The 24,251-nt window shown below is 40.9% G+C and overlaps 1 protein-coding gene across 2 annotated transcripts; it reads right to left on the bottom strand.

Annotated features, from left to right (window-relative positions):
- Positions 1 to 2,409: 2,409 nt before the first annotated feature.
- Positions 2,410 to 23,683, bottom strand: LOC121688301. Of its 2 annotated transcripts, none has more exons than XM_042067792.1 (17): positions 23,546 to 23,683; positions 23,161 to 23,430; positions 22,729 to 22,816; positions 22,569 to 22,649; positions 22,210 to 22,353; positions 19,825 to 19,873; positions 19,542 to 19,617; positions 16,314 to 16,419; positions 11,294 to 11,373; positions 10,785 to 10,894; positions 10,529 to 10,559; positions 10,316 to 10,395; positions 7,849 to 7,873; positions 7,400 to 7,510; positions 5,107 to 5,235; positions 2,981 to 3,104; positions 2,410 to 2,792 (listed from the first exon to the last, which is right to left on the bottom strand). In XM_042067792.1, exons 2-17 carry the CDS (start codon positions 23,412 to 23,414, stop codon positions 2,598 to 2,600), a joined length of 1,683 nt encoding a protein of 560 aa, XP_041923726.1. In that variant the 5' UTR covers positions 23,415 to 23,430; positions 23,546 to 23,683; the 3' UTR covers positions 2,410 to 2,597. The 2 variants fall into 2 exon arrangements, with proteins under 2 accessions (XP_041923726.1, XP_041923725.1); XM_042067791.1 differs by having other exon boundaries at positions 7,849 to 7,876.
- Positions 23,684 to 24,251: the final 568 nt, after the last annotated feature.

The raw sequence follows: 24,251 nt of genomic DNA on the forward strand, positions 1-24,251 counted from the left end.
ACTTGCTTAGAGCATAATTAAACCACAAAACACAATGCTTATTATTTCACAGTTGTAAAGCAAAACCACAATCATTTGTAAACATTGTATGAAACAATTAAATTCACACCTGCTACAACTCCTATTTCTTACTGTACATTACCACTACAGATGTATAATACTACCCTTTTTTCTATATTTCACGCAGTCATCGAAATAGAAGCATTTAAGTGTGTGTGTGTGTGTGTGTGACAATTCACATGAGCATACGGAGAAATGCACTCTGATACAGCACAATACAACCTTGACAGATTCAGACTGTGATGCATCTGGGTCCTTTCTCTTTCATGGCAATATTTTTTTTTTTTTACATAAAAATATGTATGCATACAAATGGACTGATTTTGGATCAGTTAAAGTCAAACATATGTATGAAAACAATGACAAATGTAAAACAGATGACACTTACCAGCCTAAAAGTGTTGACTGTGGCAGTATTAGACGGGCGGGCTTCCTGCTTCCATTGTACATAAAAGCACCTATTGAACTATTTAACAGAGAAACAGCTGAAGCAGAGCAGCTGGTAGGCCTATGTTATCCTTGCTGTTTTATGTGAAATTGCATTAACATGTTTTAAAAACTTTTTTATAATAATAGTCAGCATGCTCTTGAGTGAAAATATGTTGTTTAGATCATTAGAGTGCACCTGAGGATAGTATGATATGGGTTATGAGCAGTTATGGTAGACCAAGTTCATGAAGAGGCAATGCAGATTATCCTACATAATAAAATTATTTTATAGCAAAGCAGATCAGTGATTTCTGCATGCACTTAATAGCCTTGTCTTTTTGATGGTGTGACGTTTTGACGACTTGCTCCTGTTCAGTCTGAGGGTTGGTGTGACGGAGTACCGTCACTACATGTATGCGCTCTGAACTGCCTTACCAACGTGCCTGGCTCTTCAGCGTTGCGGTCATGCTGCAGGTTTAGTGCCCCGGCGACCTTGGTTCAAGAACGGGTGGGGTCACTGCTCTCTCCCTTCGCTACAGTTGGCAAAAGCAATTGTTTTACATTTCACAATTTGGTGGTTCAAGGTTTTTGTGGTACATAAACTAATATGGAGGTGGTCAACAGTGCAGGATTATAGAACACACCGCACCAACCCATGGTGCTGTTTCAACTGTACTTTACTGCTGTACATGTGTTTATGAGCTAAATGGATGGTCCTTCCAAAAAATGTTGTTTTGTCAAAAAAAAACATTTTTGTTGTTGTTCTTCTAAATTGTGGTTTCAATATTGACCAACATGATTATGATTTTTTCCGTCATAGAGTTGTTTTGAAAAAGTTTTGAATTTCTGATTTTGCTCCACATTGAATATTTCTACAACACTTTCTCCACATCTTTGTTTTTGAAATCAATAATGTGGAACATGGAGTTAGTGGCACAGATCATAAAATTAAAGGCACACTATGCAGTTTTTTTAGCTTAATGTGCAAGTATTTTAGCTTGATTTACGTAAGGGATAATGGACGACACGGTGGAATGTTCACAGAAGTTAATGCACGGTCGAGGTTGTAAAACGGTCCCGACGCGAAGCGGAGGGCCGTTTAAACCTCGTAAGTGCATTAACTTCTGTGAAGGAAATGAACACAACATTACTTCTGTGAAGTAATGTTGTGTTCATTTCCTGTTACAATTTAAACGTTTTAATTGCTAACACATGCCAATACTGCATAGTTTACCTTTAAACTCAAACACCTACAGGTTAGGTGGGATGCCAGTCTTGGTGTACTACAGCAAGCTTGTGCTGCAAATGTCTTAGAGTTGTGAATTCAAAAAAAGCTCTTTAGTTCCAACAAGGTATATTTATAGTTCTTGGCAGATGCTTTTGTCTAAGAAACATTACATTAACATTATAATTAAAATGAACAGTTGAAAGTAAGGACATAGGCAAAACTGATTATGAACTACACACACTAAGGGAGGCTAGCTATTTTGTAGTTGTTATCGAGTTGTTAGTTGTTTAATGTTAGAAAATGGTGAATGAATGTTCCCCAAAACCCAAGATTTTGTCCTCAAATTTCTTGTTTTGTCCACATGCCAAACATATTCTCTAGCATAGAGTAAGTAAAGCAGAACATATTAAAGTGTAAGAGGCTGCAATCAGATTTGAGGTATTTTCCTAAACATTCAACTGATTCACCTATTACCAAAATAGTTGCTGATTAATTTACAGTTGACAACTAATCGATGAATCGATTAACTGTTACCCCTTCATGGGAAGGGAGGTGTGTGACACTCAAGTGTGTTGAGAAATATATGTACACCCACAGGCATACAGTATGTTAGATGAGCACAGGCAGTGCCCTCTGGACAATTTCAGCTCATCTAAGTGCCTTTAAATGACTCACACCAATAGCACATCATCTCATTTCCACCCTCATAGATGTCTTTATAAGTAGTCTTCAGCGAGGGAAGGCCTTTAAGGCCTAAGAGATGGGAGAGAGGGTGGAGGAGAGAGAGGGTGGAGGAGAGGGTGAAGGAGAGGGTGGAGGAGAGGGGGAACTGGTCTACGAGGTGGACACCCGTCTGCTGGGCAGGAGAGGCAGGTGGTTGTTAGGGGGCAGGGGATGTTGCATTGCTGGGCCCCATGGGAACTGTGAAGGGCAGTTTTAGGTACTGGTACCACTGCCTGAGCTGTCGAGGGAGGATCTGCAGCACGTGATTGATCAGGAAGAGAAGAGCTTCCTGGAGGGCGGGACGAAGGAGCTGACTGGCTGGGAGGGAGATGACGAGCAGGCAACACTTTTCCTGACAGGAACCAAGAGGAGAGCATGATGATGATGATGAGGATAATGGTTATGATATCCAGACAACAATTTTTGCTATTACTTGCACTTACTGCTGTCATCATCACAATCACCACCACTCAACAATATCCAAAATCAGTAGTATACTTAAGGCTGTATACAGGGTTCTACTTTCAGGCCCTGTGGTACCTTGGCGTATGGAACATTTTTGGTGCTTAAGTTCTGGAACTTGTCAATCTTCTCCAGGATGTCATGGAATCTGGAGTCTTTATCACCCCCCAAATCAAAAGCATCCTGTCTCAGCCTGGCAAACCTTTAAGGCAGAGTTAGAAACAAGTATATTTTTGTGTGAGAGGGAGTGTGTGTGTGTGTGTGTATGGGAATGTGTGTGTTATATAACAGGAATGACATTATAATGCTATATTGGTGCGTTCGAGAGCAACTGGGAAGTGGGAGAAATATAGATTCAAGGGGGGATATGTCACAACTTAACTGGGGACTTCCCACCTTGAAGTGGGAGCATTGGAAGAGCTCCCAGGAGAATGTTTTGATGGCACTCGATATAGTTAAAAAAATGAACTTGAAAGAATAAAAATGTACTTGTTCCATGCATAATAAGTCACTTCCTTGTTTATTTACAAACCCCAAAACAGAAAATGTTGGGATGTTGTGTAAAATGCAAATAAAAACAGAATCTAATAATCTGCAAATCTCTTAAAATCATATTTAGGACACAGACAACATATCAAATGTTGAAAATAGCAAATTGTGTAAAATGCAAATAAAAACAATGTGATAATATCTCGTAAACCCATATTTAGCAGCAAAAAGGACATAGACAATATATCAAATGTTGAAAATGAAAATTTGACTATTTTATGGAAAATATGTGTTCATTTTGAATTTGACACAAGCAACATATTTTTAAAAAAAGTTGGGACGGGAGCAGGCTTGGAATTTCACCATTCTGGGGGCAAGGCCACTTGGCCTTCAGTTGGGCATATTTGGTGGGGGGCACAAAGGCCACATGTCAGGGCACCAAGGCCAAAGTTAACTATACAATAGTAGGCTATAAAAATGATCAAAGTTGTATTTAGCCTATTCACTACAGTAGACCTGCATCACTGTATGAAACATTACAAAAACATGAAACATGACATATTACATGGAACTGTAAATCATCTGATCATCTAATATTTACAGATATCTAGGCTATATATAACATTTATTTTATATTTGGCCTGTTATGAAATCATGTATTGAACAATTTAAGCACAGCTCAGCTTTAAAAAACTCAAATAGCCTAGATGCATGCTTAGCATTTTGTGATCATTAAGGCTACTTTCACAAACTCAGCTGTCCTATGATTTACCAATATCTAGGCAATATTTGTAACATTTATTTTGTATTTGGCCCACATACAAAACACATTGTAAAACGTAAAGCCCAAATTTGGAGACATCCATGCATGTCGAAATTTACTGCAAATTCAAAACTAGATTACTCTGGAACGGCTAACTGTACAGGGGACTGCTTTACACTTTTGTGTTCGGTAAGGTCTGCTGTTTATTCTGATATATGGTTTGTCATGTGTTAAAAGAAGGGTTTGTGAACTATTCCACCGAGATGAATGGGTAGGGAGATCATGGGACGCAAAACCTTCAGTAGAATGTATGATTAAATTTAATTATATTTACTTGCAGACAAATTGGCCAATATTTTGCCACTATTGGTCTAAAATCTTTTTAATTTGTTTAGTTATACTCCATATATAATTTTATTATATAACTTTTCTTACTATTCATGACAAGTTAAATTTAAAGAGATGGTGGTCCAACGGGGTACCACAAGTGGCACGCCACCGGCGGCATACCACCAGCGGTCTGCTATCTGCCAATCTGATTTTGCTATTGATTGGGCTATCTGTTTTTATTTGCATTTTACACAACATCCCACTTGTTACATTCACATCTATAATTATTATGAGGTGATACTTATTCATTGATTTCATCAGGTCCCTTGCCACAGGTTTATAAAATCAAATTGAACCTTATGAATGCAGACTGCATGGTGCTTGATTTTATACACCTGTGGCAAGGAACCCATGATTAAGATCACTATGAGGCTAGTCATTTTGCTCAGCACTTTTCTAACGTGGCTTAGCTCTTCGACAGGCAAGTAGCCTGGTGACACTTGGCCTAGTTTTATATTTTGCATGTATTTGAGGATCCACGAGGGTCCCAGCGATGTGACATGTCACCAGGGTGTGGCTCTGTGCGGACCAGAGGAACAGGGGACCAACGCGGTGCACTCACCAGAGGCTGCCCGTGGACTTGGGCTCCCTGAACTCACTCTTCAGCGAGACGAGTAGTGTGGACAGAACGGGCTCCGTCTTGGACATCATCAGAGCTTTCAGGAGGGTCTTAATCCTTTCCTCACGGTTTCTGTGGTAATCACACACAGATCCAGACATTGAAGGAAGTATGTTACACATGTGTCTGATCAAACACAGAATGCTTGTGCTATTTTCATTCTGAACTGCATGATTATGGGTAAACATGGCATCATTGCTTCCAAATGGATAAACGACCTATTATTGCAGAAATGGAGCAGTAATTTGCAAGTTTTTTTTGCAATTGGCTTGCTTAGTCCACACAGTTGCAGTCCGCGTAAGAGAAGTTTGTGCACATGCCCAAGACTCACAAAAACAAGAATGATAATTTTGCATTGAAACCCCATATTTGTGATATTGTCAGCAAGTGGCTGATATTTCAACAGCTTGGTGTTAGGTTTACAGTTCTTAAGGACCCAATCGCAGGCGGCTTAGATCAGTCACTAGGTATTCTTTTAATGAGCAAGATACAGGTAACAGATCCCACGGACACAATTGCAATCTTCAAACTCAAAAAGGCAATGCAGAATCCAGGGCAAAAATAATCTCAAGACAGAGTGCAAACATAGGTCCAGAACAGGCAGGCTTCAGAATACAAAGTAAAAAAAAAACATACAATGACAATGCCTCGTCACATGAAGTAAGCTGGCACGACAAAGACCCCAGGGTTTAAATACTCACAAACTAATCAGGCAAACCAAGAACAGGTGAGTCTACAAAATGGCGGGAATTCAAACAAAGAGAGGGGCGGAGTCAGATGGCAAACTCAAACAAAACCACATGGTCACATCACATGACCGTTCAAGATAAACAAAAGCACATGTCAGGAAAAACAAAAAACTTAGGCCAGAGCGGCATTACTAACACTTGGAGTTAAAACAAGTGTCTATGTACAAATCAAAAGAACATCCTATTTCAACAATAGTCACATTCTTAGTATTGTCATCTATAATGGTAATCTGGGGTATTTGGAATACACAAAGTGATATTGTTGGTGTTTTCGTCATTGAACCAGTCCATTTGTACAGTGTGGTGTTTGCATATTTTTGTTGTTCCCTCCTGCACTTTTTTGATGCTTTGTGACACTACGTCCACCAGTCTACCAGTCTATCATGCCTTGATATGTAAAGTCCTTTATAAAAACTGCATCCATTCAGGACATGTGCGGTGGTCTCATTAACATGGTTAGTTGAGTGAAGAATGCAATGTAGTTGGATGGGTACCACGTGGACAGGTTTGATTTTATTGGGAGGACTTGAAGGCGCCATTTGATGGTAAACATGACAATATCCTCGCCAAGAGTGAGGTTTAAAAATATGGTGTGGGACAGGGAGTGATTTGCAAATGGTAGAAGTGCCAGTTTTCCCTGTAGCCTGAGGCTTGTCCAGTGTTGTGCGCTATGTAAGCGCTAAAGGGCATTTCTTTAGAGTGAAAAGCTTACATCATGATGTGTTTATGTCCACATTATGCTGTATGCTGCAATATGCTATTACTTGTGTTATAAAGATGATGTTAAAGAGGCCCCCAGAGTGTAGCACTGTAGCTGCCTGGCAGCTCTATCTGTTGGCTGCAGGAACTAAAGCTAGATAGAACCAATTTTTTATTTTGTACCGACCATTCTCGGTGACCTTGAGAAACAGAGAAAAATCACAGGAATTCAATTCTCCTTCAGGACCCCATATATAACCCCATACCTCCAAGGTGTAGACACGTGCTAATGTTGCTATCTGGATGAGCCTGATCTAATCTAGCCCAGATCTTGCTCAGAACATTTAGCTTGTTAAAAATATGCTTCTGGTGACACCCTCAACATAACGCAGTCAAGTTCTCTTGTTGCATTGCCTGAGTTGATTGAACATATGGTGTCAAGAGTAGGTGCAATCTTAACTCCGTAAAGCCGATGACGCCACCTCCGTCAAAAATGAGATAACGATGGTGAGTGAATGCTCTCCAGTCTCCACACATAGTATACGTTAATCAAATAATTTCGCTTCAAAACCCGCTAAATACCACTCTTTTCCTGGTCTGAAATATCGATTTGTAAGCAAAAACCTATAGGGGCCAGATAAGAAATTCTCATATAAAAGAAAATTGGTCCGACGGATTTAGAGAGTTTTGCATCTGAACTCTTAATATGGAGTGCTGATCTTTTTTACAGTGTGTTTATGTGTGGAGGGTCCCATTGTTTCACAGAATCCAACCAACGATAACAGTACTTTTTCTTCTCGAAGACGTCGGTCTCGATCTGGTAGTTGAGCGCTCTCCTGATGCCCAGGAACTCAGCCTTGGCCTTCTCCAGCATGCTTATCTGCTCGTTGGGCATAGAGCTGGCAAAAGAGAGGAAAGAAGAGGGGACAATGTTTCGCTCCAGGGTCCCTGGGATCCAGTTTCTAAAACAGACAGTGAGCCTAGCGCTGGACCAAAAAAAATAACAGTTGCAAACTCATTCTGATGCTACACAGGCTTATAATATGGACATTTGAGAATGAAGACTAATTGCCAGAATGCTTGATTTTGCACTATGCAAAGTTGTTGATCGGGTAGGATCATGACCCGTTTAGACCCAACTTGGTACCATCACTACGCTAAATGCTGTTGAATATTTATGCCACAGAGGGAACCTACAGTAGGAGTCTATGATGGAGTCGGTCGACAGGACACTTACTTTGGTGGTTTCTTCTCTATGGAGCCTACTGAAAACATAAAAAAGAGGGAAAATATAAGTTTCACTGTGAAATTATTTGTAATGATATAGTGGTAAACGAATTACTTGTTTGGACCTCGGTTGGAGAGTGAATGCTCTCAATGTGTAATGAATGACTTGGTTGGACCTCGAGCCCAAAACCGATTACCATGGAATGGGAGCAAATGGTCACACAACTTGCTGAGTCCAAAACATGACACATGAGTTTTACAATGCCGTTACTACCCACAAGCCACTGGGTATTTACAATGCCATCACTACCCACAAGCCACTGGGTATTTACAATGCCATCACTACCCACAAGCCACTGGGCATTTACAATGCCATCACTACCCACAAGCCACTGGATATTTCTCTAGGGGCATGATCCAGATTGTGATGGAAAGCTACCACAATGCTGATCCCGCCAGAGGAGCCTGCATTATGGTGCACCAATGTCAAGCTAATCTTAAATTAGCTAGACATAATGAAGTGGTACATACACGACAAAGACACAAAACACACACACACACACAACACAACCTGTCCACCGACCCACGTAAGACTTATGTTTGCTTCCATAGTCTTCTGTATATTTCCTTTAGACATGCACTAAAACCACATTTAAGAAAAATATGTAGAACAGATGAGAACTACCACAGTGGGACATGTGTCAGTGCAGTTTCCTATCCAACCACCCGTGTCAGAATCACGGCTCATGTGTTTACTTCCATAGTCCACATTTCCTCACAGATGAGAACTACCACACTGGGGCATGTGTTAATGCAGCTCTCTGTTCCTGCTTTATAGCGGCACTGCAGACATTACAGTAGTCTGGTATAACATGGTTAATAATGCTTCCACTTGCCATTGCGTCAGAAATGTATATGTGTATGGGGAAATTGTGTTCTGTCACTTTAAGTGACCAAGCTGGTTCTTATAATGGGAATGACGCTTTTTGCTCTTCCCAGTTTATCTTGCCTGCGCAAGAGGTAGGTCACGAGTAGATAGATAGATAGATAGATAGATACTTTATTGATCCCCAGGGGAAATTCAAGGTCTCAGCAGCATACATACAACACAAACACATTCTTTAACAGCAGAAAGAGTAATTAAAGTATATAATATAAAAACACAACTAAGCAGTAAGGACAGTAGAAGATAAAGAATATGCTAAATATACTAGAAATACAAATTATACTAACTAACACTTAATACAATATATAACAATATACTAAAATACAAATGACAAAAATACAAATTATACTAACTAACACTTAATCTAAATAAATTCTAAAAACAGTATCCACATAGTGGTGATTAATCAATCAGAGGCGCTTGCAATGAGGGAGGGACTGAGCCTGTGATTCTCTGTGCATAGTAAGGTATGGTAAGGTGCTCTGTGTGAATGAGTGTCATGGTGGTAGTGCAATGGTGATAGTGGTCATAATGATCAAATTAGTAAGTCCAACAGTGCAACAATGCAGAAATAAAGTAAAGTCTATATATCTATATATTTAACTATTTAAGAAAATGTATAAGTGTGGCCAGTGAGGCATAAAGAAAGTGGTACAAGTGGCTAGTGGACAGACAGTACCAAACATGGAGGGGGTGAAGAGGCAGACAGACTATGCAGAGAAGTCTACCTCTCCTCTTCCCTTAAGTGAGGCATTGAACAGTTCAATGGCCCTGGGGACAAATGACTTTCTCAGTCTGTCAGTTGTGCACACTGTAGGTTATTTTCATAATAATGGTTGTCTTGCTTTCAAAAATATTCTTATATCAATGTATATGTACCTATGGATACTGATAGACTTTTGTATCATCATAGATTTGCACATTCATTGTATTTGTTTGGATAATGGCATGTAGGCTGCGTAGTAGGCTAGATTAGCTAACTACTATGTAACATGTACTGTATATTTGCTAACATAAGTGTTTCTATATTTCTAGCTGCAGCACTGACAATCATTATTCAAGACAGTTGAATGATTGCATTGTTTTGTCTATTACCAGGTACATATCTTTGTTATTGTTAAAGCCCAGTTTATCTTGCCTGCACAAGAGCTGCAGCATTGCCGATCATTATTCAAGACAGTTGAATGATTGCATTGTTTTGTCTATTACCAGAATAAAAATACTTGACTGGGAATCCTTGTGTATGGTGCTTAACTACACAACGCAAGATCACACCTGTTACACTTGCATAACTGCGTTACTGTACAATCAAACTCATAAACTGGCAGTAGATTCTGACAGCCCCCCTGCATGGAACCGTGTGTAAACAGTGTGTAATAACTTCCTGTTTGTCTGTCTGTTCAACACTTGTTACCGTAGTTACCGTAGAGGACAAATGCTACGGTTTTGCAAAAATGAATACGGAGCTGTTGCCATTGCTGACTGTGTGTGTGTGTGTTGTGTGTTGTGTGTGTTTGTGTATGTTTCTCACTGCTCTCCTCCAGTACAGTGAACCAGGGGGGCATATCAGCAGTCTCTCCCTCTGACAGTGGCTTCTTCCGTGGCTTAAGCCTACACACACACACACACACACACACATACACAGACAGACATAAACACAGACCATTTGTGCTTAGCATTTGTGCCTAGCAAGATATACAGTAATTAAGTTTTTGAGATTCATATACTATTAGTGAGATGTTACCTTGGGGATTGTCCGATGGCAGATTTGATTTCTACAGGAAAAGTTAACAAACTCAAGTTACTCATTCATCCTATAATACATGACATTATGCAGAAGGCAAAGCATAGGTCTACTACAAACACATTATGTATTAGCAATCCAAGTATACCATGCAATGAATAAGTGTAGGTGTGATTATGTGTGTATGTTTGTGTAGGAGTTTATCTGTGTATGTGTGTGTGTGTGTGTGTGTGTGTGTGTGTGTGTGTGTATTAACCTGGAGTGTCCTGAGTAAGAAACGTCTCCCACACATCTGTGATGTTCTGGCAGTCCTCCGGAACTATGGGGAGGAGCCTCCAGTTGGGCCCCAGAGGACGGCTGTAGGAGCTGCACGAGTGAGTTAATGGATGAATGAATGAGTGTGCGATCTCTAGGGCAGTATGGCTCACATCAGCCAAGGGCAAGTGGCAGCGGCAAACGTAACGCAACGCTCAGACCATAATAAGTTTGATCTCGTTCCTAAAAAACACAAACGGTTTGTCAATTGAATACGCTCGCGTTGCGCTTTGAAAGTTGAACCAAGTTCAACGCTCAACTTGTTCAACACTAGCGTTACGCAAGCGTTGCCACCGTTCCGCTGCCGAACCATAGAGAATAATAGGAAACCTGCCACTTGCCGCTGGCTAATGTGATCACCGCCTTAATGATGGAATGGTATGATGCTGTCCATAAAACTTGCAATCATTACTTCATTGAGTGTGTGTGTGTGTGTGTGTGTCTGTGTACCTGTGGGACTGCTTCAGAAGGACGTTGGTCTTCTCCGTGTCCTTCATGATGATGTTAACATAGACGCTGTTCAGGGGAACCTAAGAGTTAGAGAAATCTTCAGAGGTTAGAGGTCAGGTGTAGCAACAGGACAGGTCAACACCAGCAGAAATCCGATAGTATAAACATGATCTGTCCGGACAGGTCAACACCATCTGACATCCGATAGTGTAAACATGATCTGTCAGGACAGGTCAACACCATCTGACATCCGATAGTGTAAACATGATCTGTCAGGACAGGTCAACACTTCTTGAATTTCCCCTTGGGGATCAATAAAGTATCTATCTATCTATCTATCTATCTATATATATCTAACAACAGACATCCGATAGTGTAAACATGCTACCTCCTTCTTGCATTCATTCATTCACCCATCCATCCATCTGCCCATTCATTCACGTGCTGACACATCAATTTGCCCGGTGACCGTGATTTGTTCAGGTAAGAGTTGTTCCTGGACCAACATTCTAAAGACGGTCCTGGACCAACAACTCTTTAATCACAGCCTTGTGATGTCATCAATGTGAGTCTTCTGCTTCTCCCATTGCCATTTTAAATTTCCCTCCAGAAACAACCAGTGGATCACCAACTTGTATCTCAATAAAGGTAGGTCCTTGCATATTTGTGTGTAAAATAGTTGTCAAATAAAGTAATTCCGAGTGGAATCTGAATATATGCACCTTAGATATTTTTTATTTTCGTTTTAGTTGACTTGGTTCCATGTTTGTCTAATGTTAGCTGCCAGGCTAGGGACCATACATTTACTGTAATACATTAGCTTCCTAATAGGTAATTCAGTGGCTATGCATCTTTTAAATAACTTATTTTGAAGGGATACAGTAGTTGAAGTAGCTTTGAAGCTCATTTAGCAATCTTGGTGCCGCTGTTATTATGTTAGAGGCTAGGCTAGGGAACATAAATTTATGCTACCAAATTGCTAATAGGTAGGTGCAGCATGCAACTATGCGAAGTGCCAAGCCGGTGTTATGTTAGTTCACTTGCTAAGGAGCACACTTTTGGACTACTAATGTAGCTTGGTAATAGGCTAAAGCAGTAGCTTTTGTGTGTACATGGTCCTGGAGCGACATTGCCATGTTGGTCTTGGACCGTCTTTACAATGTTGGTCCAGGACCCACATTGTCATGTTTGTCCAGGACCGTCTTTACAATGTTGGTCCAGGACCGACATTGTCATGTTTGTCCAGGACCGTCATTACAATGTTGGTCCAGGACTAACTTTACAATGTTGTCTTTACAATGTTGGTCAGGGACCGTCTTTAGAATTTTGGTCCAGCACCATTTTTACAATGTTAATCCTGGACCAACATCGCCATGTTGATCCTGGACCAACATTGTAAAGACGGTCCTGGACCAAAATGGTGGTCACTCCTGGAAGATGTACAACAAACAAAAGTGACTGCTTTAGCCTATTACCAAGAAGAGACCCAATAGTTGATATAGCTTTGAAGCTCATTTAGCAATCTTGTTGCCATGGTAATTAGTGCTAATGTTAGCTGCTAGGCTAGGTAAAATACAAAAAAATAGCTTGCTATTAGGCAATACAGATCTGTCAGTTGTCATTAGACTGATTTTTTTTCTTCCTACATTTCTGAGAAACTTGCCATGTTTAAACCTTTATACAATAAGCTATTTTTTCTGCTTTGTTTATTCCAGGTCCATCACAGTGAAGCTGGTCCAGGTCAATCACAGGGAAGTTGGTCTAGGTCCATCATAAGGAAGTTGACCCAGGTCCATCACAGTGAAGCTGGTCCAGGTCAATCGCAGGGATGTTGGTCCAGGCTCATCATAAGAAAGTTGGTCCAGGTCCATCACAGGGAAGCTGGCCCAAGTCCATCATAAGAAATAGCACTCTGCAGTCTGCACACACTCTGCTCTGGTCTGGACCCAAATGAATAGTCAATAGCCTTGTGCAATGGCAGCAACGTCTGCTACACAAGCGATACATCACTGTTTCAATTTAATTTTCTCCTCATTAATCTGTTTATACTATAATTTAAGGGGGTGGGACATGGAACAGCAGTTTAAGAAAGATAAGATTAGTAGGGGATTGACTTTTGCCATGTTAAGCTATGAAGACTGATGGAGTGTGGGTCGGTAAGAGTATTTATTTGTGAAAAATATATTGAATTATATTTTAAGTGTCAAAAATATATATTTTTGTCATATTTGTCAATATATATTTTGTCAATATATATTTTTTTGTATATATTATATTTTATATTATATTTTTAATTTTCTACAAGAGGCCAGAGACTATGAAAACAGACTGCCCACCTGCACCAACACCGCTATATTTCCAGATGGAAATTATCCATGTGGGCACTGAGCACAGGACAATTTCACACACAAATGTCACTCCTTTAATCACCCTATAACAGGAAAAGAACTATGGGTTAAAGGAAAAATCACATGCAGCACTACTAATTAGGTATATTTGATCAAATGTCCCTGTGGGAAAGCATATGTAGGAAAAACACGCAGGGCACTGGAGACAAGAATGTGAACACAGAAGCAACATCAGAAACAATCATGATAAGAGTCCCCTGGCGGTTCATTTAAACACATTTGGAGGTTCATAGGGATAGAACAAGTCAAAAACCACCGAAGAGGAGGAGACATAGACAGTCAGCTTTTAAAAAGAGACAATGACAGCAAAGAGTTGTTATCAGACATTCACTAAGACTTATTACCCAGCACCAATCTATCTAATACAAACTTTTGGAAGTGCCATTAATGATATGTTATAAAATATTATAAAATATACCCGACCAAGGACCGAATATTTTACAATTAAATAAAGGAAAACCGAATATTGATCCTTCATTTAAATTTCCAGTATTATCGTTATGTGGTATATAGGAAGGGGAACCAAGTCAAGCAGCATGCGTGTCCTGCCGGAGAAAGCTATGTGTCTGATGGACAAAGCACATAACGATGACAACTCTTTGCTGTCATTGTGAAGCGTGTAGCCCACCTCACAATGATTCTGCCATTTTTATAGCTGTAACAGTAAGTGTTCACATTAATATAATGTTCCCCATACACAAAAAAATATTTGACAAATATTTTCACAATATATTTTGAAATATATGTACATATTCAAAATTGACAGAAAAAAAACAATTTTGACACTTAAAATATATTTCAATATATTTTTCCAAATAAGTGCCCTTAACGACCCACACTCAGTCAGTCTCCATAGCTTAACATGGTAAAAGTCAACCCCCTACTAAACATCTTTCTTAAACTGCTGTCCCACCCCCTTTAATTATAGTATAAACAGATTAATGAGGAGAAAATTAAATTGAAACAGTGATGTATCGCTTGACCATCCATTTGGGTCCAGACCAAAGCAGAGTGTGTGCAGACTGGTATTTCTTATGATGGACCTGGGCCAGCTTCCCTGTGATGGACCTGGACCAAATTTTTTATGATGAGCCTGGACCAACATCCCTGCGATGGACCTGGACCAACTTCCCTTGATGGACCTGGGTCAAATTCCTTATGATGGACCTGGACCAACTTCCCTGTGATGGACATGAAGCAACTTCTCTGTGATGGGCCTGGACCAGTTTCACTGTGATGGACCTGGACCAACTTCCTTATGATGGACCTTGACCAACTTCCCTGTGATGTACAGGGACAAACTTCCCTATAATGGGCCTGGAATAAACAAAGCAGACAAACATATTTTGTAGCTTATTGTATAAAGGTTTAAACATGGCAAGTTTCCCAGAAATGTAGCAAAGAAGAAAAACAGTCTAACGACAACTGACAGATTTGTATTGCCTATAAGCAAGCTATAAAGTCGGTCCTGGACCAACATTGTAATGACGGTCCTGGAAAAACATGACAATGTCGGTCCTGGACCAACATTGTAAGGATGGTCCTGGACAAACATGACAATGTGGGTCCTGGACCAACATTGTAATGACGGTCCTGGACAAACATGACAATGTGGGTCCTGGACCAACATTGTAATGACAGTCCTGGACAAACATGACAATGTGGGTCCTGGACCAACATTGTAAAGACGATCCTGGACAAACCTTGTAATGACAGTCCTGGACAAACACGACAATGTGGGTCCTGAACCAACATTGTAAAGACGGTCCTGGACAAACATGACAATGTGGGTCCTGGACCAACATTGTAAAGCCGGTCCTGGACCAACATTGTAATGACGGTCCTGGACAAACATGACAATGTGGGTCCTGGACCAACATTGTAAAGACGGTCCAAGACCAACATGGCAACGTCGCTCCAGGACCATGTACACACAAAAGCTACTGCTTTAGCCTATTACCAAGCTACATTAGTAGTCCAAAAGTGTGCTCCTTAGCAAGTGAACTAACATAACGCCAGTTTGCCACTTCACATAGTTGCATGCTGCACCTACCTATTAGCAAGCTAATTTGGTAGCATAAATTTATGTTCCCTAGCCTAGCCTCTAAGATAATAACAGCGGCACCAAGATTGCTAAATGAGCTTCAAAGCTACTTCAACTACTGTATCCCTTCGAAATAAGTTATTTAAAAGATGCATAGCCACTGAATTACCTATTAGGAAGCTAATGTATTACAGTAAATGTATTGTCCCTAGCCTGGCAGCTAACATTAGACAAACATGGAACCAAGTCAACTAAAACGAAAATAAAAAAAATCTAAGGTGCATATATTAAGATTCCACTCGGAATTACTTTATTTTACAACTATTTTACACACAAATATGCAAGGACCTACCTTTATTGAGATACAAGTTGGTTAAAGAGTTGTTGGTCCAGGACCGTCTTTAGAATGTTGGTCCAGGAACAACTCTTACTTGAACAAATCACGGTCACCCAATTTGCTCATCGGAGTCTTAACCATATATCCATCCATTAATTTTCTGTGATGCCATTGCAAGTGACCCACACCTTTACACCAAGTGTAAAGCGTTAGTTTAACTTTCTGACATACCAGCGTCTTCAGGTCTCTGTTGCGCATGTGTGATATCCCACAAAGTATCTTATAGATCCACTTCAACTGCTCAGAGAAATTCTCCTGTTTCCTGAGAAATGCCCTCCTAGCAAAACAAAACAAAGAGTCTGGTTGGAATCTGTAGGCTTTGAGTTGGGGGTTTGCCTGTATATCTGTGATGCTTATAGACAAAGTAAATGAACTTACATCAAAGCAAAACAAAGACAAAACAAAACAAAAATCCAAGAACTAACATATACACATATACATATATACATATATAACATACCCCCCCCAATAAATATAAATAAATAGTAGTAAACTAGGTTAAATGAACCTGTTTGGAGTAGCATGATAAACAAAGCTAAATGAACCTGTTTGGAGTGGTGTGGTAAACTAGGATAAATGAGCCTTTTTGGAGTGGTGTGGTGAACTAGGATAAATTAGCCTGTTTGGAGTGGTGTGGTAAATTAGGCTAAATGAGTCTGTTTGGAGTAGTATGGTAAACTAGGCTAAATGAGCCTGTTTGGAGTGGTGTGGTAAATGTGGTGGATTTCTATGACTTAAAGGATGCATGTATGGTTTTTATAAACTTTAATATTACTGCAATTATTATGAGACTTCAAGGCCTGTATACATTTTGAACAGACCAGACCAGCAGTCAAGGAGTGGGATGCTGGAGGATACAGTGACACTAGGCCTCTCATTAGATGGTCAAGAGTGAGAGGATGATGTATAGCTGGTGATGATAACAGCAAGGCCAAGTAACAGGTAGCAAGATAAGAAGACAGTTTTGCATATATTTTTATGCATGATGGGACGATGGGTTCCACCAATATTCGTAACCCTGGGGTATGCTGATTGGCCAACAGGTGTCTTTCGAGAGTGGCGAGAGGAGAGGGCCCAACTCTAAGGTTAAGGAGTATAAAAGATAGGCCACAGCCACCTTGTCAGATCTCATCGGGGGGCGCCAGCTGATGACATCTCAGCTGACCCTATTGCTTGACACCTGGTCTGGACATTGTTTAGGCTGGACTATCACTTTAATACGGTGAATAAAGATCAACAGTCTTCAGAGATCTCCTCTCTGCATTGTCTCCTTTCGGACGCCTTGTCCCAGAGTGCTAATTAGTAAATAGTTAAAGGATACAAGGATACAAGGAAGTTTATTGTACATGCATATAGTTACTGGAAGTAAGAAATGCAGTGAAATTATGTCTGGTGTCAGCCTATTTGTGCATTTATGGGGGGGGTAAAAAGTGCAGTAGAAGAGGGGTTTAGTAGATTAAGTGGCAAGGGCTGCATAAGAAAGGTGGGGGAGGATTGGGATGGGGGGGGGGGGTCACCAACAAGGAGCACCCAAGAGCAACAGGGGCAAGGAAAAACTCCCTTACCAAGGAAGAAACCTTGGGCAGATCCATGGCTCAAGGGGCTAACCCAACTGCCAGGGGTCTTGGTGTGTGTGTTGGGGGGATGACGAGGGACATGGGATAGTGTGCTGTGTATGTGGGGAGAGGGCAGTGTGCAATATGTGTGTTGGAGAAGCTTCCTCATGAGACAATGTGCTGTGTATTGGGGGGGGGGGGGGGGGGGCAGTGTGCTGTATGTATGTTGGGGATGTGTGTTGGAGAAGCTTCCTGATGAAATAATGTGCTGTGTATGTAGGGGGGGGCAGTGTACTGCAAGTATGGTGAAGGGACTTACTACTGCAAGCAGAGTACTGTATGTATGATGTATGTGAGTGATGACAGTGAAGATGTGTGTGTGTGTGGGCGGGAGGGGAGTGGAGCAGTGACTGTGTGTGTGTGTAGTGTGTGTGTGGGTAGGTGGGGGCAGTGTGCAGTATGTAGAGGATGTGTGTTGGAAAAGATCCTGAAGACAATGTGCTGTGTATGTACGGCGGGGGGGCGGGGGATGGGGGGGGGCAGTGTGCAGCAAGTATGTAGAGGAGGCTTACTGTAGCAAGCAGTGTGCTGTATGTATGTGAGGTCATGACAGTGATGATGTAAGTGTGTGTGTTTTTTGTGTGTGTGTTGGGGATGGGGTGGGGGGGGGCAGAAAGGCTAGGCAATCAAGGACATGGGTAGATAGATGGAGGAGAAATCAAAAATAATAAATAAAAAGTTATATGGAGATGTGCAAAAGTTTGAGAAAGTCAGATTTGTGTGTGTGTGTTTTGACGTGTGATGAAATAAGAAAATAAATAAAAGGTCTGTTGCATAGGGAGAGGGATGTAAAAGTGCTAAAAGTCATGTAGGTGTTTGTGTGTGTGTGTGTGGGGGGGGGGGGGGGTCATGAGTGCTGAGGAGTGAATGAGTGCAAAGTCAGTATAGTGTGAGTTCAGAGTTCGGATGGCCTGGGAAAAAAAACTTCTCCTGAGTCTCTCAGTTCTGGCTTTGTGACTACATAGGCGTCTTCTTGATTTCAGCGGTAGGAATAATCCATTGTTAGGATGAGAAGAGTCCTTCAGAATCTTTTGGGCTCGTAGGAGTACTCTTCTGGAATAGATATCTATATATAGAATATATAATAGATATCTATATATAGAATATAGAATCCCTATGCAGGTCTGGTTATTCCTTCGCTGTTTCTGGGTTTTCGCCTGATTTGGGATCGCATTTTTCACGACATAGCTCCCCCTGCAGCTTCGGTAGCAAGACTGCTACGCTAAACCCCCACTAGCTAGCGAGCTAGCCATCAAGAAACCAAGCTAAACACATACAGGGCTCACAATAAAACAGTCGAGCAAACACATTGTTCAAGAGACTATCAAACCACATTACAAAAACGAAGTTCACCCAAGGGTAGGCTACTTACAATTTCAACAGCAACAAAGCCAAGTCGGAGTCCGTTTTGCAGTCTTCCTAGAAACTACAATCTGACTACATTTTCGAGGTGTGAATGGATACTTCCGCTGAGTTACATCCGGATGTATTCGGACCGCGACCAGAAAGTTGCATATTCGTTTTTTCTGTGGAGAAGCACTAGGGGGAGACAAAGCACCCACCAAACGACCTAAAAAGTGTTGTAGAACCATCAGAACGACTCTCAACCTGCATAATTAAGGTCATTTTTGCTAAAATTGTTGCATAGGGCTTCTTTAAGTGATTAATTGCTAATTGGATTCGGAAGTGGACCAGGTTTTCCAAGACATAAACTAGGCCATATGAACCTGTTTGGAGTGGTGCGGTAAACTAGGCTAGGTTTGGAGTATGCATGGACACTTACTCCAGTTTGGCCTCCTCCTCCGGGTCCAACTGTTCATTCAGACACAGAGGCACTGGCTTCAGAGCCTCTCCTTCAGCTGATAGCACCAAGACAAACACACAAACAAACAAACAAACAAACAAAATAACTAGCGGCTAATCAGAAATGAGTATGGTGATTCCATCAGAGATTAATGACTCTTAAGACCTCCAAATCAAGCCCCCCCCCCCAGGTCTATTTCTATCCCTAAAACACATGGTTCCTCTAATATTTTTGCTGTTGGGAAAAATAAATGAGAACAAACCTGAAGAGACCTTATCGCAAGAGGACCTGGCATGTACGGAGTGTGCATCCTATGAAATGAAGGAAAGGAAACGGTTACTTTTTATTTTTCAGCACGCTAGAATACTTCATCCTGCCATCATCTGTATGTATAAGAACCCTGCTATAATAATAATAAAGCTTTATTTGTATAGCACCTTTCATACACAGAATGCAGCTCAAAGTGCTTTACATTTGAAGCATGTAACACAATAATAGTCAGTCAGTCATTATCAATCACTTTTCTTTGCTGTTTATGATATACTCAGCAACATATCAAAAATATAGAAAATGACGTCATAAGACTGGCAGCCTTAACCCTCTTACCCCCCACAAGCACGCCATATGGCAACTGTGGCAAGGAAAAACTCCCATATTCCAGGAAGAAACCTTGAGCAGAACCTGACTTAATAGGGGGAGCCCATCTGCTTCTGGCTGGCTGCGCCCTCCAATAGTAGCAGATGTAGAATAATCTGAAAATGTAGTCTACAGGATAAGATGAGTTAACTAAAAGCTTTCCTGTACAGGTATGTTTTCAGATCTTTTTTAAAAATATTTACTGAACTCGCCTGCTTGATGTACAGAGGCAGGGTGTTCCATAGTTTGGGGGCATAATGGATAAACGCAGCTTCTCCACTTTGTTTGTGGAGCACTTTGGGTACGATTAAAAGATTAGAATTGGATGATCTAAGTTTCCTTTGTGGTTGATAAGATATTAAAAGCTCAGAGATATATGAAGGTGCTATGCCATTCAGAGCTTTGTAAGTAATTAACATAACCTTAAAATCAATTCTATAGGAAATAGGGAGCCAGTGCAGTTCAGCCAACACAGGGGTGATGTGTTCTCTCTTCTTAGTCTTAGTTAAAAGTCTAGCCGCAGAGTTCTGTATGAGTGCCAATTTCTTTAGATTTTTTTGGGAAGACCAGTGAAAAGTGCATTGCAGTAGTCTAACCTGCTAGTGATAAAGGCGTGAATTAGTTTTTCTGCATCTTGTTGAGTTAAAAAGGGCCGCACTTTGGCAATGTTTCTCAAGTGGAAATAGGCTGTCTGTGTAACCCCACAGGCCAATAATAAAAAACAATAAAGGTTTTAATAATGTGATCTGTCTGACTGGCCTATTCACCAGATTCTATGTTGCAATGTGGGTAAATTGGTGTCAATATGGAGGACGCTCCTTACCATCACCAGTATTCACCCTGTAAGTAGAGCTCTTATTATCTGTGAGTCGCTTTGGATAAAAGCATCTGCCAAATCCCATGAACATAAACATAAATGTATAAGTGCATTTGAAGAGTTTGGTTCCAAAACGCTAAATCTCCGTTTTTAAAAACAATAAAAAGTCAGGCTATTTAATTGTGTATTTCAGGTAATATTGATCAAATTGCAGTTGTGTTGTTTTGATTGAGTAAAGATAACTAAAACAACAATACCCAATTACAGTTCTACTGAAAGTACTTGAAAAACAAAATGTAAAAAAAAAAAAAAAATATTTATGAAAATTCATTAAAATGGAGGATATAGCGTTTTGGAATCAAACTCTTCATTTACTCTAGGATGTACTCCCATTTTACATTCCCTGTCAGCACCATTCCAGTAAATATGAACTTGGTGATGCATCTACAACAATCTTGGTTCAAACTGTACACATGACACCCTATGTTTGACATGTTACACACTAAGGGTGCACTCAGGGCACCTCGGAATGACAAGGACCGCCCCCATGGCTACTTTGTTTTTCCGACAGCAAGTGTTCATGTGCTTTGCCATCAGAATGTGTGACAAACACGGATGCCACAACAAAGGTTAAAACATACACTCACTAATCCAAAACAAACAACTGTATTTGCTTAAAATATAGTGTAATATGCTCGTGAAAGAATGATATGCAGCTGTCAAGTGACAAAAACGGCAAATTCCCAAGTTTACATTAAAATTGTTGGACATGAAAGGCCACATGGACTACAAACAAACTACAACGTGACGACAAAAGTGATGACGAGCGCCTAACTGGGCAACTCTGTTAGCAAAATCTAGCCCCAGTTTCCGACCTCTGACTCACACATTAGTGACGTGAATGACGCGGAATGATGATGTTTTCACTCGGAGAAATGTTTTTCCGAAGCCCACGAATGCTAGGTAAGCCCAAGCCATTGCATGGAGTCATTGCCTCAATATCAACACATCAGGATGTAGGCTATGAATCTGATTGAATTAAAGAATTGGCCATCCCTGAAATGCACCAGAATACAGGAAATCACATCAAACAAATGCGACAATTAGTGGGGGGCCCTTAATACATCTGTGCCCAAGGGCCCGAAAGTTCATAATCCGTCCATGTGCACACACATAGTTCTGTGTGTCCCTCACTTGTTCCCGTAGACAGAAGACGAGCGGGCGTCCACTCCTGAGGGTGTTCTGGATGGCCGCCATCTCTCGGAGGTACTGCCTCAGGTGCAGGAAGCCTTTACCCACCTGGGGGGCCTGAGCTGGACCCACGAGGCTGCTCTCATCCTGCAGGAGCCAGAAAAGTTGTGGGTTCAATTCCCGGATTCCACCGTTGTGCCCTTGAGCAAGGCACTTAAACCTGAGTTGCTCCGGGGACAATGGCCCTTGTACTATACAGTAACTGACATATTTAAGTAGCTTTGGCTAAAAGCGTCTGGTAAAGGCATAAATGTAAATGTAATGTGAATGTAAATTAGCCAGTGCCTTTTCTCTTTCCTCACCCTTTTGGCTTTCTCCTGATTGAACTTGCTTGAGGTAGTAGTGACTCCTGGTTTCTTGCCGAACTTCTTTTCCCACTGAGACTGTGAGGAGAGGTAAAGAAAAGTTTTGATATTCATAATGAAGAGGGGAGCTGTCATATTAAAATGTTTAGATGGTCACCTTTAGAGACTTCTGGTCCTGGGGACTAAGCCAGGAGGAGAACAGGTCAATGTTGTCGTTGTAAAGTATCCCCACGCTTTTATATGGTCTGATGAACAACACAAAAACATAGTAATTATCATAGTATCCCTTTTCTTGCAATTAGTAGCCTATTACAATTTCTGACAAAGAAAAAAAAAACAGAACTAACTCTTGTCTGATGATGGTGATAAAGATCTCTATTGAAGTTGTTTACTTAGTGCACTATCAACAGATAACAACTCAATGGTGACGCAAACATTGAGTCATACTAAAATGTCAAATCCATGTATAAATATTTCCGTGATGTGAAAATCTTTTTTTTTTTTCAAGTTAGGCTACGCATAGACTTTCAATTTCTACTTTCAAATAAAGCGGTGTAACGAGTTCGTTGAGTAGTATCACATAGCCTACTTGTTAGCTGGGCTGAAGAACCCTGTACTGAGAAGCTCCCGTCTCCTCTCGCAGTTGTTCTTTCCCTGGTCATCTGGAGCGGCCACTGATACACGCTTCGTGTCACTGCGGGTGACCACCTTCTCCGGGTGGTAATTAGTCTCCTTCTTAAACTCGGTAGCGAACTTATGTTTGACGAAACTAATGAGGTCCAGGTCCTTATCGCTCAGCGGCTGATCGAGCAGAGCGGCTATCCTGCGTATTTCCTCCGCCATTGTGTTTTTGGTTCACCTGAGGAGAGGATGAGGATGATAATCATATTCGAGTCGTTTAAGACTGTCATTTTGCACATTAATTTGACTACTTTTGAAGTCCTGAATACATTCGATGACGAGAAGCTGGTTACCTTTATTAAACGTAGTTTTTATGTACACCTGCCCTTTACATCCTTATATAATCCTTAATATATAGCCTAATCAGTGTTGTCGCGGTGCTGTTCAACGTCCTGACAGAGTGTTTCTAGAAATGATAAAAACCAGTGTGTTCGTATCAAAGATTCTAGAGCGCTCTTCGTATATCTATGAGTGTGTTCCTACGTGCGTCATAACAACGACTGCGTTCCATTTTAGGCCACCTGTAACAGGGAAGCTACACCAGGCGCGTAACTGAAGCATTCTGTTCGCGACGCGTAAAAAAACATGTCAAAATGATGGCTGAAGATGATGTGCTGCTGGCTAACGTGAATGCTTACTGTTACCAGCTAGCCTAAGTTGACTCTAGCATGAATGAGTTTGTAAGTTAGACAGTAGGCTACGATGTACATAGACTGAATATGATTATTCTAAAGTTTCACTTGTAAGTAGCCTTCAGTTCAACATATTTATCTAACACTGTCTATCTTTCTTCTGTTTATTTTAGGTGCCGCTTCACTCTACTGGATGGTGGAGGATTTGACTGCAACCGTAGGCCTACTGGATGGCAGGGAAGCTGTAGTTTAATTAACAGCAAACTCAATGAGTCACGAGTCACGACTCCAGGCCGGCTCCAGCCCTTATGCCCCACTATTCCACATCTGCTTCAGGGTGTTGCGCCAACACCCATTAAGGGGCTGG

Source organism: Alosa sapidissima, chromosome 17, assembly GCF_018492685.1.
Source record: "Alosa sapidissima isolate fAloSap1 chromosome 17, fAloSap1.pri, whole genome shotgun sequence".
In the NCBI taxonomy this organism is placed as follows: Eukaryota; Metazoa; Chordata; class Actinopteri; order Clupeiformes; family Clupeidae; genus Alosa; species Alosa sapidissima.

What these genes read in the sequence shown, in the direction of transcription:
- LOC121688301 (XM_042067791.1), bottom strand. Translation starts at nt 23,414, where the DNA reads ATGGCGGAGGAAATACGCAGGATAGCCGCTCTGCTCGATCAGCCGCTG. An exon ending in TCTTCTGTCTACGGGAACAA is followed by an intron (nt 19,874 to 22,209) that starts GTGAGGGACACA and finishes TTCATTTCATAG; the next exon opens with GATGCACACTCCGTACATGC. An exon ending in TCTTACTCAGGACACTCCAG is followed by an intron (nt 10,560 to 10,784) that starts GTTAATACACAC and finishes CTTTTCCTGTAG; the next exon opens with AAATCAAATCTGCCATCGGA.